This window comes from Ambystoma mexicanum, chromosome 6p (assembly GCF_040938575.1).
Source record: "Ambystoma mexicanum isolate Mex_15411 chromosome 6p, UKY_AmexF1_1, whole genome shotgun sequence".
Lineage (NCBI taxonomy): Eukaryota > Metazoa > Chordata > Amphibia > Caudata > Ambystomatidae > Ambystoma > Ambystoma mexicanum.
Genome location: NC_090935.1, coordinates 483,641,902 through 483,660,641, shown reverse-complemented (window position 1 = coordinate 483,660,641; position 18,740 = coordinate 483,641,902). Strand labels below are relative to the sequence as shown.

Sequence of the window (18,740 nt, the reverse complement as noted above, 5' to 3'; positions counted from 1 at the left end):
TTAAAAAGGCATTCGTAAAAATGCCTGTCGATGAAACGACAGTATACCGTCATTAAGTCCTCTCACTCCTCCTTCTGGTTTGCCACAGCAATCACTTTGCCATCTGGTAACAAAGGTAACGTCCATAAGCTAATCGAGGTGTGTGCTGTGCTCCAATTTCTAATTTCATATCATTTGGAAAGTGCAGCAAATGTGCAGGTCTGATTTTAGATACATGAAACTAATCTAGTCACCTAATAAATGCTGCATTTTCAGTTTTTTGCTACTTTGATATTTTGTTGAGAAACCACTCAAGCTAAAACAAGTTCATGGAAAAACTAGGAATCTAACATGGAGATTGGAATTATAATCTAATGACATTAGTAACCTATTATTCAACAGGAAAAAAAGAAATTTGAACTAGTTCAAAAAAGTACACTTCAATGTCTTGCAGAAGATGGAACTCTCAGACCAAGTAGACTGGTACAATAAGCTCTGCAGCACTCGCACGGCAGCAATACAGACATTTGCATTTTTACAGTTTGGTGCAGAGTAATAACCTTCTTGTTCTTAATTTTTATCATTTCCATCCGCAAACAGTGTTCTGTCATTTTCACTGGATGAATACTACCTTCAACCGCTGAAGTGACAAGCTTACTATTATGGCTGCTAGCAGTGGACCCACCTTACTTAACTTTGTGTGAGTCTTATTCGCAGGCTGTCAAACCAGCAACACACAGAAGGGTCACCACTGCACCAGAAACGGGCTCCTTTCCTTACTGTAACAACATGGAGGGGTATTTGCACACTATGACGGAATCTCAACGATAACAGGACATATTCATTTAATTTGATTTTGTTTGACCATAATTATTACAACCTATGTGGTAATGGGATTCTTTGTAGAAATATGAAATGTCTGACTTTACTGTACATATATTGACGCCTTCTCCGTTAGACCTTAATAGGACAAAGGCTATCATTTTTTCCCAATTTTATTTTAGTAATGCATGCTGTTTTCTTTTGTCTAATAGGCCATTTTACATAGAGCCAACAAATATAGTCAGTGTGAACTATGATCAGGAGGATGACCTGCAACAAGTCACAGCCCAAGCCTCTGCAATGAATAAAAGAATACATTACTACAGCAAACTCTCTTCTAGATCGACTGCGTCGCTGGTAAGCAGTGCATTTGTTTCAGAGTACTGTCTCCTTTTGCTTTAAGGTAAAGCATTCATTTGTCTCACATTAATGCACACAAGGCAATTCCCTTGTTTTCAAATTATAAAATGGAAGGCGGTCATGCATGCATACACTCCTCCCAGACAAGCTACATTTGATCTATTTTAGTATGTTTTCACATGTATTTTTGAAATAATTTTATTGTACATTTTCCACTTGAAAGGCAGGACTACACAACGACTGCATTTCCAGCACGTGCCTGTGCTGCATTATAACACATGTGCAGTCAGACCTCCTTATAATGAGGGGTCTGTAACTGCTGTATTCCACAGTTGAGTTTGTAATTGTATGTCAAGTCCCTCTTCCTCTACACTCAGGCAATGTCCTAAGGGGCCAGAATGTGCACTGAGACATTCCCTGCCCCCTGAGGAATGATGGAAAAGCATTTAGATCCCCCCACCCCCAAATCGATGTGGGTTAGCCCCATTGCCCGTAGACACCTGAGGCAGCACATAAACAATCAACACAAGATATGTGTCTCACGGGAATCGTTGAAATCATTTCTAAAAAGCATATTTTAGGACAATAGTTCAATAATAAAGCCACTAAATAAAATAACGGGCTACAGCCACTCCAGAACACCATTTTGTTACAAAAGTACACATGAATTTATTCTTCACTGATTTTTGTGCAAAATACAACAGTTATAAAAGCATCCTTAAACATACATAATTAGTAATTCCACAATAATGCATCAAGTGTGATCGAGACACAACTTAATCAGAAACACAGAAATAATAAATTGATCATTCAAATCAGCACCAAGTGATTACAATATTTAAAGTGCAAACCTTCTACTCCGAAGCATGTCAATAACAAAAACTGAAAACAAGCAATGTCTCATGACAGTAATCGCTAACAGTGAATGTACCAATTGTCAGTAGACCATTCAGAACTACTCAGTCTAATAGCAGACCATTCGTAGAGGAATATGGTTGACTAGTGGGTGTTATTAAAGAACTTTGATGTTTAACATCTAATGCATCCTAATAAAATAAAGTAAATCGACCTTCCCTATCACAAGTTTTGATAGGATTACAAAGCAAGCATTAAAAATGTTTGATCTGTCTTCTTCAGGACCAGTATTTCCAGTCTGCCATGTCCCCTCAATTCTTAAACATGGACCATGTTCAAAAAGGTTTTGTGCGAATCCTTATTGCTGGCTCTCCAGTTTACTTAGAGAAAACATTCTCTGAGACGCTTTGTATCTCTCTAATGCAAAGCAATCTCTGTGCTAGCTCAGTTTTTCTGAACTTGCAAAGAAGGTTGGAAGAATTGAGCTAGCACAGAGCTTTTAATCATTACCAGCAATGCAGAGTGCACACACTTTATCATGTTTGGGAGGTGACCGCAACATATAAGACCTCTGTGTAGGGATGAAAGCCCTTGTGTACAGAATTGGAGGCAAGAGACGTGGGATCTGCGGATTGGTGAGTACACCAGATATCAGAAGTCAAAAGGAGTATCAGATAACATGCACTCCAGCCACAAGCTCGCACACGTAAATCGTCCCTCATGCGGAACGAGTTGCGTAGTAACTTAAATAAAACAGGGCCATCAATGTCCGGTTTTCTGCTGGCCATAGGTAACGGAAGAAATTACTGTGGTAGAACCAGTTCTGAGCATGGGCTCTAATTTAAAAGCTGCCAGTGACAATGTGATGTCTGGTCTCCAGAGACCTTTCCATCATACCCCAGTGTTACAGGCCAAAATGACAGCTTTCTTTAGCCCTGACCGGAATTGCATTCTGAACTTGGGAACTCTTGTATTGCCTCGTAGTCCCAAAGCAAGCAAAGCACCTAGCGCACGCGACACTCGGGAAGAACCTATTCTTAAAAAGAACACGTATCCATTAGAAACGGGAAGGTTGCTCACGCTCAATACACCCCTGTAATTATAAGAGTTCACTAATATCAAGCAGGTATCACTGCAGTCAATCAATTGGTTTAAAAGGTAAGTATTTATTCCTCAATTTGTAGACAGCCGACACGTGTTTCGACCCCCTGGTTGTTCTCAAGGCCAACAAAAAGTATCAGCAATTGCTGTCTCCTGAAATTGGTATTGGCTTCTCATGGTATCAAAGTATCATGAAGTCTCAAAATACACAATTGTGTTTTCAATATATTCTCAGTTCCTAAAAGTGTGTAGTTTCGAATTTCAAGTTCCGTTGTCCATATATGTCATAGATGGAATGTAAAAAAAACTCCAAGAATCAGCTTTCATGTAGCAAAAATTTAGGTGGGATAAATCCCCTCTCCCAAATGTGCAGAAGCCTCTCCTGGCTTTGATGCCTTTTAAAAAGAACACGCCTCATGCCGAATGCAAACATAACGAAACAGGACCTTTTAGATGACAAGCTCCTTCACTTCTAAAGCAGATGTGCTGGGCTCTTCTCTTCTAATGGTTAGACTCCCCTTCCCCCCCGCTTTTTTCACCTCACCCAATAGATACATCACACATCAAAGCACCATAGGCATCTCAATACTAACAGTGCTTAACTTTGTATTAAATTCGTTGGTGCGCTTGTACGAAAATATAAATGAAATCCTATAGACCAAAAGGTACATCTAGCCACACTTGACTGAAAGATTTCATTCATTCAAGGGGTTTTACTGGCACAAGGAAAGGTGCACCTGCAAGGTGCTCATTATTTTATGTAAATAAACAATGAATGGATGAACTGTGTGGTTATAAAGGATTCGATAGCCCTGAAACAAAATAATGCCTGATAAAAAGGGGGACTGTTTAATATCTATTCCTTTTCAGCCAAGCTCTTGTGCCTCATCCCCATGCACTCCCTCTACCGGTCTATGGTGTGACAACAGTAGGGATTCGCAGACCGACCAGATCTTATCTGCATTAGTGATCTATGAGTTCTTCAAACCCAGAAACAAAGGACAACAAGTACCTCAAAAGCACTGCTGCAGAAGAAATCTAAAAACATTAAGGCCTCTGGTAATAATCATCATGCTAGCTCAAGGAAACTTCTATGTTCAATCCCAATCTCTGCCGAGGCAAAGTACCCAGCAGAAGAGTGTTTCCTACCAAGGAAAAATAAATTAAGGGGAAAATAAAAAAGAAGGCATTGGTAGAAGTTATAAATCAACCTCCACAGTGTGAAATGTATCCCCCCCTTATTTGCAGACTCACTGGTTGGGAACCTTGGTCTGATGGAGGAGTGCTCAGTTAGCATGCAACTACTCCAGGATGTAACCACTCATTCACTATAGAAGCAGGTTGAGTCACATGACTGTTGTAAGGAGGGTGGATGTTTGTCTGTTACAGTTGAAAATACAGTGGTAGTCCCCTTGAAATCAAAGACTTTCTTCACCCTGGGCGAAAGAAGACCAGCTGGCAGCAAAAGACAGACTCTCAGGACGTTTATATGGAAGGGGATGTTTGGCCGTTATAGTTGAAAAGATAGCAGAAGTACCCTTGAAATCTAAACCCTTCCTCACTCTGCCTGAAAGAAGAGACCAGCTGGCAACGAAAAACAGACTTGCAGCCCAACCTGGCAAATAAACCACATTCGCCAGATATTTTTAACACCTGCCACGATCATCTTTGCCTGGAACGTTTAATTGCTTCAGACTAGAGTTTGTTAAAATAGATCTAATGCATCACAATTATTCAATGTCATTCCTAGCTTGAGATTTGTAAAGTCAAGCAACATTGATCAAATTTTATTTTTTGATGGTTGCAGGCTAGATACTCATCCTACACATAAAATCTAAGATTATTGCAGATACGCTTTTATTTTATGTTCCCATGTTGCTTTCTATGGGATACGATCTGGTTGAAATTAAGTTCCGATTGATTCACTTCAGCCAATCCTCCCCTCTAAGAAAGATGGGGGGGATTTGTATACAATTTGTCAGATACAATGCTGTTGAATTTAACTTGTAATAGGGACTCTTCTGTAAGTAGGCAGAGGTCCCTGCATTGAGTTAGAGGCTTCCCTTGAACAGAGTCCTAAAGACTGGTCATTGTTGGCATCAGCTCTTGCACAACCGCCCGTTGGTGATAGGAAATCGGCGGCGTGTCTTTAACAATAGCACCTTAAAATTCCTCTCTTAGTATGCAAAGAGCTTTGTCCATCTGTTTTCGGCCTTTTCTGATGTCATTTATCGGTGGGATTGCGACACCTTGTTATTGCAGGTAGTTTGGTTGCATGAGAAACCGCACTTGAATGGTTATAAAGTGTACTTGAATCAGGCAACCAAATGTCAGTTGGGCAGTCACTTTGGAGGGCTTCTGATAGCCAGTCGAAATGGTATAGGTGTGTGTGTGCACGCAACGGCCTGGCAGTATCATAACCCGTATATCCAGGCCATTAAGCAGGTTAGTTTTTATTGGCATTTTTAGATACAACTAACATATTCAAGAAACCAAAAAAAAACCTGCCCCCCCCCCAACCCCTGCCCACCCCTCTACCCTGTGTTCAGAAACCTATATTTGCCTTGGGAGAATTTCAGTGTTCAGTCCTTCGTCTGTACCGTGGAGATGATGCAAATTGTGGCCTTTCCATCTGTTGGTTAGATGCCGCCTTTCCCCAGGTCGTGGGTTCCCTGGCGTGTTGTCTCACCTTTCAGGGTCGATCCTGGCTCGTTCAGGCCGGAAGACTGGTGTCAAAATCAATGAACGTCCCAGCCCCAAGACTGCTGCACACCATACCAGTTTGTGAGGATCGTGCTACTTTCTTTGTTCACCATCGCAGTCAGTTTGTCCATCAAGAACATATTTTTCACTTTTAGCAGCCAGTCCTCTTTGGAGGGGGGCTCGGGGCTTTTCCACTTCTGGGCAAGGGCCACTCTGCCCGCCCTCAGCATGGTTTCCCACATCCTAGGGTATCGATATAACTCTGTTTCTTCCGGGGGGAGACCCAACAACATTGTTAAGGGATTTAGTGGCAAACGTTCTTCTATTACTTCCGCCATCCAATTCCGCACTGAACCCCAGTAGTCCTGAACTTTCGGGCAGAGCCACCACATGTGTCCTCTGGTGCCAGTCTGTCCGCATCCTCTCGGGCACCTAGGCGAGACCCCCGTGAACATCCTTGACAACTTCGCGGGGTCCCTGTGCCACACCTGTAACACCTTAAAGTTATGTTCCATGTCCGAGGTAAACAGATTTACCTGTTTACCTCGGACATGGAACCTGAAATGCTATCTTGAAGATTCTGGCCCAGGAGTCCTCGGAGATCTCTTCCCTTGCTAGGTTGTTCCAAAACATATGAAAGTTCCTTCTGCCTTGAAGGTCGTAGGTGTTTAAGATTTTGTACATGCTGGACACCGCCCCCTTCCATGAGGTCGCCAGGTCGAGGAGTTTCTCGAAGGGGGTCAGCTGTCTCCTCAGGTTCGGGCCCCATGTCGGGTTGCAGAGGATGCCCTTCAGGCGGAGGTATTCGAAGATTGATAGCGAATCTCTTCCGAGAGCGTCCCTCAGGTCCTCGTAGGTTAGGAATTCCCCTTCTCTGAACAACTGCCCCGCCCATTCCATTCCCTTATCCGACCATTCCTGAGAGTGCCGGAACCCTCTGCCTCCTAATCTAAGGGGGTGGCCCCAGAGAGAGGTCATCAGGGACGGCCAGGTGGTGAGGTGAGCAGTCCGGGGGCCCTCTCTCCAAATGTCCCAGAGGACTCCCAGGGTCGGGTGGGACCTTAAGTGTTGCGGAATCGACCTGCGAGGGGCCCACAAGAGGTCTTAGAACCAGTTTTACTGTTCAATGTGTATTGGAACCCTTCTAAAGGGGTTTATTCAGTGCTAATTGATTGCCTAAAATCCAGTGTTTGAGGAGTGGCAGCTTGAAAAACGATGGAGTAGTATGCTGCTGGATGGTGACCTGGATTGTAATTGTCTGGATGAGACTAGCCCCTCGAATAGTTCCTGACGCAGGATAATATAATGGTTAGACCAGATAAGTAGATGGGGATTTGACATCCTAAATGGTACCCTAAAGGGGGAAATCCCTCTGCAAAACACCTGGCGGCGGGGGCTCTCAGCCGCTGCTTTGGATTATTTATGTGCCACATTTCCGTTTTCCACCTGGTGCTCCTCATAAACTGTATTACCTAATGACAGAAGTGATCACTCAGCTCTGTCTTGTATGTATTGTCGAAAAAGTGGATACCTTTTTAGAGTCTGTCAAAACAAGTTCATTTCTTTGTTTTAATCAACCGCTAGCTTCTAAACTTAAGAGCTGTGATAATTTTAATTTAGGAAGGCTAGTCCACCCACGTAATTTTTCTAGCCTCTTTGTGGATTTCTTGAAAGGCACTGTGGCGGGTCAGAAGGACAAAGACTAGAATCTTCCATTTGTATGGTATTTTTTATTAAAGTAAAAGGAAGAAAACTCCTAACTTTCCCCTACCTAACCAAAACTAACTAGGGTGCTTGTCAGTTGGCGGAAAGTCCAAAAGGAAGAACTGTCCAAAATTAATCTAACCTCACCCTACCACTACAAAAACAAACTAAGGCACAGGAGAATTACTCCTTTTCCTGTGCGCCGATTTTCTCATCACTTGTGATACAGGCACGTTATAAATGTCATATATCATATCAAGTTCAGTTTAATATAGTAATCATAGTCACTACTTGTATTAAGTCACGTAGTTCAGAGATGGGGCTCTTTAAGTGTTCACTAGTGTCCTTAATGCGCTGGTTCTCTCTCTCCTTTTTGCTAATCTCTCCTGTGATCTTGTTTGATTGTTTTCTTCTTTTTTTCCTGGGACAATTGTGCTTTTTCCATATTAATTAAACTTGTGACATCCTCTTTCTTTAATGCTCAGTCTTCTTGGCTAGGATTAATGAGACAGATTCTAATAGAACGAAGTAAAGTTGTTATCTGAACAGTCTTTTGGTATCGTCTGTGACGAGTAGGAACGCTCCAATTATAACTCTCGCTTGGCTGAAGCACTCCACCCATTTAAGTCTTCTGGGACTAATGGGAGGATTTCAGAAATGATTCACACTTTTCTCCAATACTTTTGTACTGTGACGAGTATGCATGTTCCAATAATGATTCTAGTCTTCTCTACTACTTGGTCTTTACTGGGACGAGTATGTGAGCCCCAGTAGCAATTCTCACTCTTCCCGCCTCTTTGGTATTTACTAGGACGAGCATGAGTGTTTGAATAATACATTTCACTCTTTTCTAATAATTGGTCATTATTGGAACAAGCATGAGAATTCCAATGTTGGTTCTTACTCTTCTCTCCTTCTTGGCCCTTACTGGGACGAGTATGCGTATTCCATTAATGATTCTTACTTTTCTCCACTGCTTGGGTGTTACTGAGATGAGTAGGTAAACTCCAGTACGGATTCCCACTCTTTTCTCCTAAGTATGCGTATTCCAGTAATGATTCTTACTCTTCTTCGGTACCTTGAGTACTTGTTCCTCAGTGGAACAAGCATGTTTGTTCCCTTTGTTATCTCTGGTTTCCCTCCCGGTTGTACCGCTCTCCCAGTGAGGGATTGCGATTGTCAGGTTAGTTTCTAGGTTCTGTTTTTTTCTTTATACATGCTCTGCGGTGCCCTCTGACAAGTGTCCTCAGCGTAGTCTGCTGACTCTCCGTCACGCCATCACTTCTAACTCTGTTGCTCTTTGGACCTTCCAGTCCTTTGGCTTCTCTTGCTTCGGGTTGCCACAGGTGGGGACTCACACACCAGCTCCCTTGCATACTCAGAAGTTGTGCATCCCTGACTTCTTCAGCTTCACTCGTCCAGCTGATTTGAAACTCCAAGATGTCCCTCTCCTCTCAAGAGGGTTATAGAGTTCCTCCTCGCAACAGGAGTCCTTGTCCCCAATGGAGGGAGTATCTCCCGGTGAGGTCCCCCTTGCCTCTACTACTATCGAGGGTATCACGCAGCAGGCTCGCATCCCTAGCCTCAAATGGAAGGGCGCCTCCTGGGGAGAAGTGACTAAATCCCACGATTCTTCACAGCGCCCAGTCAAAGAAATGGGCTGTTCCCTTCTTTAAACATTGTTTTGACGAGTGCAAGAGGATGAAAAAGGGCAACTGAGGAGGGAGATTAGAGGGCTTTGGGGACTTTCAGTGCAGGTGGCAAGGCATCGAAAAAAAGAGCCCTGCCTTAACATATAAAAACTGATAAAGAATAAAAAAATATCAACTTGTCCAAAAAGACTCAGAACGTATGCTACATGATTTGCTGACTAATCAATCTTAACATGTTTGGGAGCCTGTTAATACAGGCTCTAATGGTCAAGCCTACATGGTGCTTAACCCTGTGTCGGAGGAAAAATGTGTGGAGCACTTTAAATTAGTGTACACCCCAATACCAGTTAATTTCTCTTGGTCTAAACAACTGGATACAGTCAGATGGGAGCTGGGGTTTTTGAAAGAAGACATTCTAGAAATTATTCAGCATCTTAAACCATTCAGAGCCCCTGGCCCAGATGGGCTATCAAATATGACATTAAATTCATGCTCTACACCTCCTACATGGATGACCTCCCATCTGGTCCCCATCTATAAAAAAGGGTCATGGATTTATACTGTCACTTTTGAAAGAGAGCTATGGGAAAGAGACAACCAATGTACCTCGTCTTTATCGATCTATCAATGGCTTTTGATCGGGTTTGCCGCAACCGGCTTTGGCACTAATTGTTAAGCTGGGGTTGTCCTAGCATGTTAGTCTTGCTCTTGAAACATCTCCAAACAGATACAAATTCTCAAGTTCATCTACATACGGAAGGGCACATGTCCTCTTTAATAGTGGCTGCCAGGGGGCTCGGACAAGGGTGTGTCCTTGTGCTGTTCTTATTTAACACTAGCAAAAGTCGCCGTTCTCCGAAAAGGTTTTATAGACAGACATAACGCTCATCTGTTGTTGGAAATGAATGATCCTGTAGATGGCTGTTCTGCCCACCCTGGCGTGGTGCAGTTTGTTGTGGTGCAAATATCTCAGAAATTGTTTTCTGGGACCTTGAATTTTGTTCCTCGTGTCTGGGCTGGTTGAACATGGTTTGCGGCTTCGTTGGCAGGCACTATCTTGCAAAAATCCTCTGTAAAAGTAATTTCACATGATGTAGCAAAAACGTGTAAACTTTTCGAATGCTACCTGCTTTCACCTTCGCCTCTCGGGTTCATTCGTCTCATACGTTTTTTGTTTCCTTTCCCGGTGAACATGGTTCAACTTCATCGGCAGGCCCCACAAACAAATGTTGACTTTTGTTGGAGTCTAGGCAATGGGGTGTGGTGTCCAAATGTCATGTAGCCGGTAATGTCCATAAGATCCTAGCGGCTTGACTGGCTTGCGCAGACGACTTAGTCTTCCTTGACTGCTGTCACATTAGGCTGCAGAGGCAACTGAGGAATTTCCAAGGTTATTCAGCCAAATCAAAGTACATTTTTTTTCAAACAAAATAAAAAAAAAAAATAACAATTTTCTGGTATGTAAACATTGAGAAATTGGAGATTGTTGACAGGATGACCTGTCTGTGTTTTGACTTCTATGCATTCACTAATAAAAAGAAATCATACGACAGACTACTTTCTAAGGTCTGGACTCAACAATATAAAATAGAAGATTACACAAATACAGGCGTTACTCTATGCTTCCTCTTAACAAATTCTATAAAGCAAAGGTTAATTGATGGAGCTGAGACCCTAGGAAAATTGGATCACATTTTACGGTCAACACTGGATGGTACTTTATTTATTTATTTATTTATTTTTGTGTGTTCTCAAGCTTCAAAAAGGGTCCCTGTGCAGATTATCCTATTTGAATTTGAACTATTATCAATGGAGGCCTGGGTCGCATGGAAGATCTTGTCCGTTGTGACAAATCAGAGTATGTCGGCCCTTCTCCCCTAGGGGGTGACCTTTCCCATGAGGCCAGGGCGTTCCGTCCACAGTACAATAGCCCTCGTGGCAGTGGTGCACTGAGGGAGGAGCACATGGGGGAGCAACCGCCATGATCCTAGAACGCGGTATTCCCCTTTGTCAGTACACCTAAACCCTTCCCCAGTGTGAAATCCTCATTCGCCTTCTTATGACGGGGGCCAATATCTGCTATTGTCCAGTTTGCTAACCTAATATACTTGGCATGATTAAAACACCTGAGAATGCAACGTATACTGCATAAAGCTCTACCTCATGTATTGGGAAACTAAATCTACTTCATGAGACTGAAACATTAGAGAATGCAAAGTATGCTACGTGTGACTTTATTTTATGTACTGAAAAGATGACCAGGAGTCCAAGGATCACTTTTGAGAAGCAGAGTGAGCACTTTAGCTTCTCAACGATTGTGATTGGCCCAAAGCTATTTCATTTTTCAATGCAGGTGTTTAAACACCACATCTGAGAGGTGAAAGGAGAACAGTTCTCGAAGGAGGACGTCGGTGAGCCATGCAGCGGGCAAGCAGATGAGAGCCAGCAGGAGGGAAGCTGCTAGCAGAGAAGGAGAACCTGAACGCGGTCCAGGAAGCAGGGACTGCTCGGGGTGCTTCCGAGAAAATCTTCTGGGCATCCAGAGCACTGGCGATGCGTCAATATGAGAGAACGCGCCGCCAGGGAGAAGTAGATGTCCGCAGACTGTGACAGGGCCCTGAACACTACCAGAGCCTCAAGAGACGTAACAGCTTCCCAGGAAATGCATGTACCTGCCAGGAAGAGGCAAACGGGTACGCGGATACCCGAGAGATGCTGGAGGTCCGTGGGAGCAAGGAGGTGAAGACTGAAGCTGGAACAAGAGGGTCTGGGACCCTGGGAATCCAGTGCGAGTCTGGGACATGCACTCCTAGGAGAAACCGAAGCAAACCAATTAGAATATTACGCCGCACCCAAAGGGGGACAGTCCATGAGAGGATGAATGCTTAGCAGGAGAGTATTCCAAGCCAGTTTGAATAATGCGAGTCTGGGAAACGCACCCAAATGAGGGACAGGACAGTCCATGAGAGGACAATTGCTTGGCAGGGAAGTAAACCAATCCATTCTGAATACTGCAAGTCTGAGACCCGCATCCAAAATAAGCAAAGAATATATAATGAAGCGAATCCTATACTTGGTAAAAAGGAGTGTGCCAAGTTGGTGGGATATACATTAGAAATAAAGGAACTTATTCCTGTGAACTGCCTACTGACCATTGTGTAAGAAAATACGAGCCTGAGAGGCCTCGCGGGAGAGCAACACTACAGGAAGGAATCTAGAGGAAGGGATTACGACCCTATCCTTGAAGTCCTACAGTTTTAAACATTTCTTTGTTTTTACCATTTTTGGTTGCTCAAGAGACTGGCAACCTTTCTGTTGGTTGAATCTGCAGAGAACACTTTGGGAAGAGATCATCCTTGTACAGTTGGTTTAAGTTATTAGTTTTAAGGACCGAGGTAGTCTTTTTGAGACATGACAGTGACATACTTTATAGTTTTGGACATTGTAGCAATCTCCTTAGTTTTCTTAGAGGCAGGGAACCCCCTCTTAGTTTTAGGGACAGAGACATTTTACCAACTCTTTCATGCAATAAAGGTTTCTGGCCACAAACATGCCACCATTGTGTCCGACCCTTACATCTGCACCCTCCCACCGTGTATGCGAACATTCTGGATCCTCTGCCCGATTCTTTATTTGTCTCTCACAGGATTCCTCTACTCTATCACTTAAGAACTGGAGTTAACGCTTTAAGGAACAGTTGTTGACCGTAAACATACCAGATGAAAGTTTAGTTACCAATCCAAACTTTGTAAAGAAAATATTATGGCTAAATGATAGGTGTCACATGAAAGAACAATGTATGAAATAAAAACTCTTGAAATCTCATTGTCGTGTACTGAAAAAGCCCTAGGTGTGTTACCAAAATATTTGAAAAAAACTCTCCTGCTCCAGAAAGCAGCAAATATTTTTGCTATTTAGACTGAGGATACGGCTCACTAAAGACCTCTTGGGAATTAGGGCCAGGTCAATGAAACTGGAGATGCTCTGTAGATTTTGATGTCTTGAATCTTGACTCCGACTCTCCATCCGTTCTTATCCTCCCGGATCTTTCCTCTGCCTTCGATACGGTCATTCATGCACCCTGACAAATTGACTCTGTGACACCCTTGGCATCACGGGCCTGGCACTGGACTGGTTGACCTCCTTCCACTCCGACCGACCTTCCCAGGTTTAACTGGCCCCTTTTCTCTCCCCTATCAGACTCTCCACCTGTGGCGTCCGTCAAGGCTCTATACTGTTGCCGTGGCTTTTCAACATCTACCTTGCCCGTTTGGCCCACTTGATCTCTTCCTTCTCTCCTCACTTCCAGTGTTATGTAGACAACACACGGCTCTCCTTCAAGCTTCCTCCTCTTCCCCCTCTCATCCCTGACTGTCTGACTGCTATTCAGACATTGTGCACAGCCAATGATCTCTGCCTTAATGTCAGTAAGACTGAGATCCTACTCATTGGGACCCCTGCTCCCACCTTCTCTCCCTCATTCCCTCTGACCGCCCTCTTTGGCTCCTCTTCCCTCACTCTTTTGGGAGGCAAAAAACCTTGGTGTCATCTTTGATTCCTCTCTCCTTCTCGCCCCACATCGAGGACCTTGCCAGGAAGGTTCACTATCAGCTGCACCTCTTCGGAGGCATTCTCCCTATCCTCACCTTCCCCCAGAAACACAATGTCTCCAGTGATCTGGTCCTCTCTATGCTCGACTACTGCAACAGCCTCTTCCTCAATCTTCCTTCATCCTCCCTTCACCCCCTTAATCTAATCCATAATAAGACTGCATGCCTTATCCTTGGCCTCACGCCCAGTGACTGCATCTCTCCAGCCCTAATTTCACTCCATTGGCTCCCGGTTGCTGCGAGGATCAAAATCAAGACCCGCTGTATCACCCACAAGGCTTTCTGAGGCCTGGGACCCTGCTACATCTAACTCTTTCCCTAAATTCCTCCCTGCTAGAGCCCCTCTGTCTGCTTGCTCCAACTCTCTGCAAATCAGACGCTTCTCTAAGTAAAGAGTTAGGTGTAGAGCTCTCTTTCTCTCTCTCTCGCCTCCGCAGGAGCCTCCCTCTGGAATGGTCTTCCTACCCCTCTCAGGCTTGAGAGGTCTTCCTACCCCCTGCTCCCCATCCCCAACACCCTACTCTCTCTCAAACATCTTGTTCCTGACTTGCACGATCTGAATGTCCTAAAGTTCCAGAAGCTCTTCAAGACTCCTTTTCCTCTCCCCCCTTCACTCTCCCCCTCCCCTGCTAACACCTTCTTTCTGCTTCAATGACTGGCTGCCTGGTTCCCCCCGAGTACTACAGGGCTTCAGACCCCCCTCCCAGTCCACCCCACCCTTTTCCCGCACTTATTTTTTTTTTAACTTGTAAAACGCAGCAGCCGCCCAAAGGCATCTTGGTGATAGAGGAACCATAGGTGACCAACAGAAAACAGAACCACAATTTTAGAACAGCAGAGTCTTCAGGGTACGAGGAAAAGAGAGATAACCCGAAGAGCAAATGGGGAATTCCAAGCTGATCTTCCCCCTCACCTATGCAATCCCTAGAACTTGCCTTCTGGGGCCATCTCCTTAGCACTTGCACCTCGCCTCTCCCACTCCCCTTGTACCCTCCCACCTTAGCACTTTGTTTTTGCGCATACTTGCTCCCCACTGCTCCCCGCCCCCAACACCCTACTCTCTCTCAAACTTCTTGTTCCTGACTTGCACGATCTGAATGTCACAAGGCCTAGTAGGATCAGTATTGTTTCTTTCTCCCTTGCTGATCCCCCGCCCCCAACCTTTTTGTCTAGTGGTGCTTTGAAACACCATTTATTATATAGGGGCCTTGCAAATAACCAATAAAATAATAAGTCTGTGGTCGAATCATTAAGACATCTTGTGGCAGATTGTGATGGTTTAGTCTCAGCATGTGAGATGTTTTGCACTTTTCATAAGGATTTTAGGTTTTTAACAGCAGATGATTTTTGGTCAAAGGTTTTAGAAGGAAATAACGTGTCCCTAACTATAGCTGTATACATTGAAATATCATCCCTCACTGCACATTTTGTTTGCTCAATTGCTTGCTCTTTGGCCATGTTCTGGTTGAATGGATACAGGTATATCAGGATGATATTTGTTATATATTATATTTACAATGTATACTGTATTTATCATATTTCAGTGAAAGGTTTATTTTCAATCTGTAACACAGTAAGAATAAATAAAAAATAAGTGATAAGTTCCAAGTTTAACTTCATCTGGTGAGTCAAAGTCAAAATGATGCAGTGTGCTGGTGGTGGTGCCTAGGTATTTTTTTTAAAGTTAGATCAGTATTTTAACGAAATCGGGTAAATACCCTGCTCTATACTATTCACTAGGAGAGACCTATCAAAGAAGGTAGCAGGCGCTCCTCTCCAGAAAGAACATGGCATAATAACCTATTCTGAGATGAGAGTTTGCAGCACATGCTTTTTGCTCACTGTACCTTTCACAGATGGGCAGTCCAGCCTGGAAATGCTATGGCAATTCCTTTCTGAACAAGAGTAGCAACAGCAACCCCATACATGTGTTTCAGCCTTGTTGGGCCTCATCAGTGAGGTGAAGCTGTGCAGACCCTTCCAGATACCTAACTGGATGGAAGGATTGTTCCAACAGAGATCACCACTGTCAGGCGGAGACAGGCGATAATCACACAGTGGTGAACACAGAAGCAGCCCCAGCACAGCTTCTCATGGAGTAAGATGGATGAAATTGTGAAGACAGGTGACTTGTAGCATAAACTGAAGATCTTCCAAGTTCCAAGGCTGAACTTGGAACAACGACAACTACAGTGATGTAGCCAAAATGAGAGCTGGGCTCCCAAGGCACAGATCCTCTAGCAGCTTATTCTCACTGGTCCAAGTATTGAAGCACCGACAATGGGCTTCTGAGATCAAGAGTAGGAGCAGGGCTTCACCAGGCCAGTCACTGTCAATGCTGGTAAGATGCAGGGGCCGTCCTCTGGTCAACAGGCTGCTCTTCTTCATAGAGGTCTTGGTTCCAATGGTCTATTGAATAGCTGTAGGAGCCCTCCTTTTATCCAAGATTTGCATTGGGAGCAAGCCCAGCAATGGTAAAGATGTGCAACATTCAAACAGCCCAGGGTTGTCCACTGGTCCTCACATCCGTCCAGAAACAAACTTTCAGGCAGCAGAGCTGGAGGACTGGGACTAGATTGTACCAGTCCCATTTACCCCACACCCATAAAAAAAACCTGGCCTATGAAAGCAGCAGCTATCCTCTGTCCTCTCTGCGGCCTTTGACACAGTTGACCACTCATCTCTTTTTGATTCTATCACTCTTTATCTCCCATGACACTTCCCTTGTTTGGATTGCCTACTGTTTAGCTAGTCGCTCCTTTTCCATTTCATCTGAACGTTGGAACATCCTTTGCAACCCCTCTGTCAGGGTCCCTCAAGCAGAGCTGTCAGAGGATGCAGCAGCAGGACGGCTGTTGCCCCAAAACCTGCGCTATGAATGGAGCCTCACAGGCAGTGTGAAGTGAGCATTAATTGCTTGTTTTGATTTGGTGACTGGGTGCCGAATCTTGGAGGGTACCTGAAGCTGCTCAATTTCTTTCCACTGCCTCCCAATTATTTCTTGGTTTCTTTCAATGCCTTCTACTTAGTGAAAATGAGACTGGGTTGAGGTAACCTTCAATGGCGTGAAGCTGCAAGTACCAAAAACACACGTTTTGGACTAATAGGGGAGTTCACACCTGCCGATTTCCCCCAACTTTTATATCACACAATAGGATCTCAGGTTTATAATTCAGTTAAGCATTTTTACCAAACATGTAACATTCCACTGACTTGCCCTCCAACAAATCTAACTAAGCGAGAGGATAGGAAGAGAGCTGGCCCTATCTAGTTCTAGTCACCATCAATTCTACAAAACACTTCTTCTACATGTGTTCTTTGCTTCGCAAAAGAAAATCTTCACTTTTATTATTTTTCTCTGCTCTCCATTCACACATCATAAAACATCATGCAAAACAAAAGTCTGCTCTGATTATACAATCCACTGTTTATCGGTGTTCCAGAGCACACATTGCAACCACATTCATTCTTGTGCAATGTTCTAAAATAAAACCTTCACCCTCTGGGTGGAGAGTTAGAAACAATTCCTTTGCTTTGAGACCCTTTTACCATGCCAATGGTGTATTCCTTTTCTGGAAAGGGTCAGATCAGGGCCTACCGGTTTCAGTGGTCTATTATTCTCCCACTTTCTTCAGTGCCACAGCATGGTTTAGCGTGCTGCCAAAAAAACAGAGAGAGTTGCCACTGTCTCCAAACGTAAATCACCCCACTTGTAGATGATGCATAAACGGGATGGGGGGGGGAATAATGGAAGAGACATGTGCTTGTTTTACTCCTATGTGCTTTCAAGTCATTCTCTTTTTGTAACTTCTATACACTGTGGAGAGGTAGTATTTCTTATCATTATTTTGCTTGTACCAGACTCGAACATTGGATCAGGTTACTGGTAGTTTTCACGGATGCATGTATAATCTTGCATTCCGGTACACCCTAGAATAGCACATACAATTCTGTCAGTTTCTAGGGAACTAACGAGGGAATTCAGATAACACGCATTGTCGTATTTTAAATATTATTCTAGCGTGTCTATTGAGTAAACGTGTCCAATTGGGCATGTTTACACAATACATCGTTCAGGACATGATTCCACCCTTCACAAGAGTAAGGAGGGAGGAGAAGACAACAGCCTTACGGCTTACCTGGTGAGTTGGATGTGAGTAGGGTGAGAAAATCTGCCTTGCGTCAAAGCAGTGTGGGTGCGGGACGCACTATATTAAACAAGCCTGGAAAAGAGCCAACAATATCCCCAGAGATACAACTTTAGAACAATATGGCAGAAGGATTGATCCCAATGAAAAAATCACAGCGCTCTCGATTTTCTCCCCAATGGTAAACAAAATCAAGAGAGAAATCCTTTGGCTCTGGCCCATCCTTAACGTTGGTGACACAGTGCTGGAGAAACCTAGATTTGCAATTAAGAGGAGGCGGAACTTACGTGATGCATTAATACACACGTACAAAGAGCCGAAGGAATGCATACTGACCACTCTGTGGAACCAACCACCTCCAACTGGGCATACACCATGCGGACAGTGCAGTGCGTGTCCGAATACAGCCAGGACCGAAACCACTGGCTGGCAGTTCCCATGGACTCAAAGAACATTGAGGAACTGCAATAGCAGTAACGTCATATACCTGATTACATTTATGTATGTTATGAGGTCCAATCTTCGCGTCTGGTACAAGCAAAATAAGGGTAAGAATGCTACCTCTCCACAGTGTATAGAAGTTACAAAAAGAGAATGACTTGAAAGAACATAGGAGTAAAACAAGCACATGGCTCTTTCATTATTCCCCCCACCTTCTTAATGCATCATCTACAAGTGGGGTGATTTACGTTTGGAGACAATTGCTAAACCATGCTGTGGCCCTGAAGAAAGTAGGAGAATAATAGAGACCACTGAAACCGGTAGGCTCGATCTAACACTTTCCAGAAAAGGAATACACCATTGGC

General features: G+C 43.9%; 1 protein-coding gene across 3 annotated transcripts in view; it reads left to right on the top strand.

The window, feature by feature from the left end:
• The window catches only part of SLC38A9 (solute carrier family 38 member 9), a 1,177,634-nt gene that overhangs the window by 249,001 nt on the left and 909,893 nt on the right, over positions 1-18,740 (top strand). For all 3 annotated transcript variants that reach the window (XM_069627285.1, XM_069627284.1, XM_069627286.1), the window contains one exon: positions 1,014-1,158. In XM_069627285.1, the coding sequence (XP_069483386.1) occupies positions 1,014-1,158 (145 nt within the window). The remainder of the gene's footprint in view (positions 1-1,013; positions 1,159-18,740) is intronic.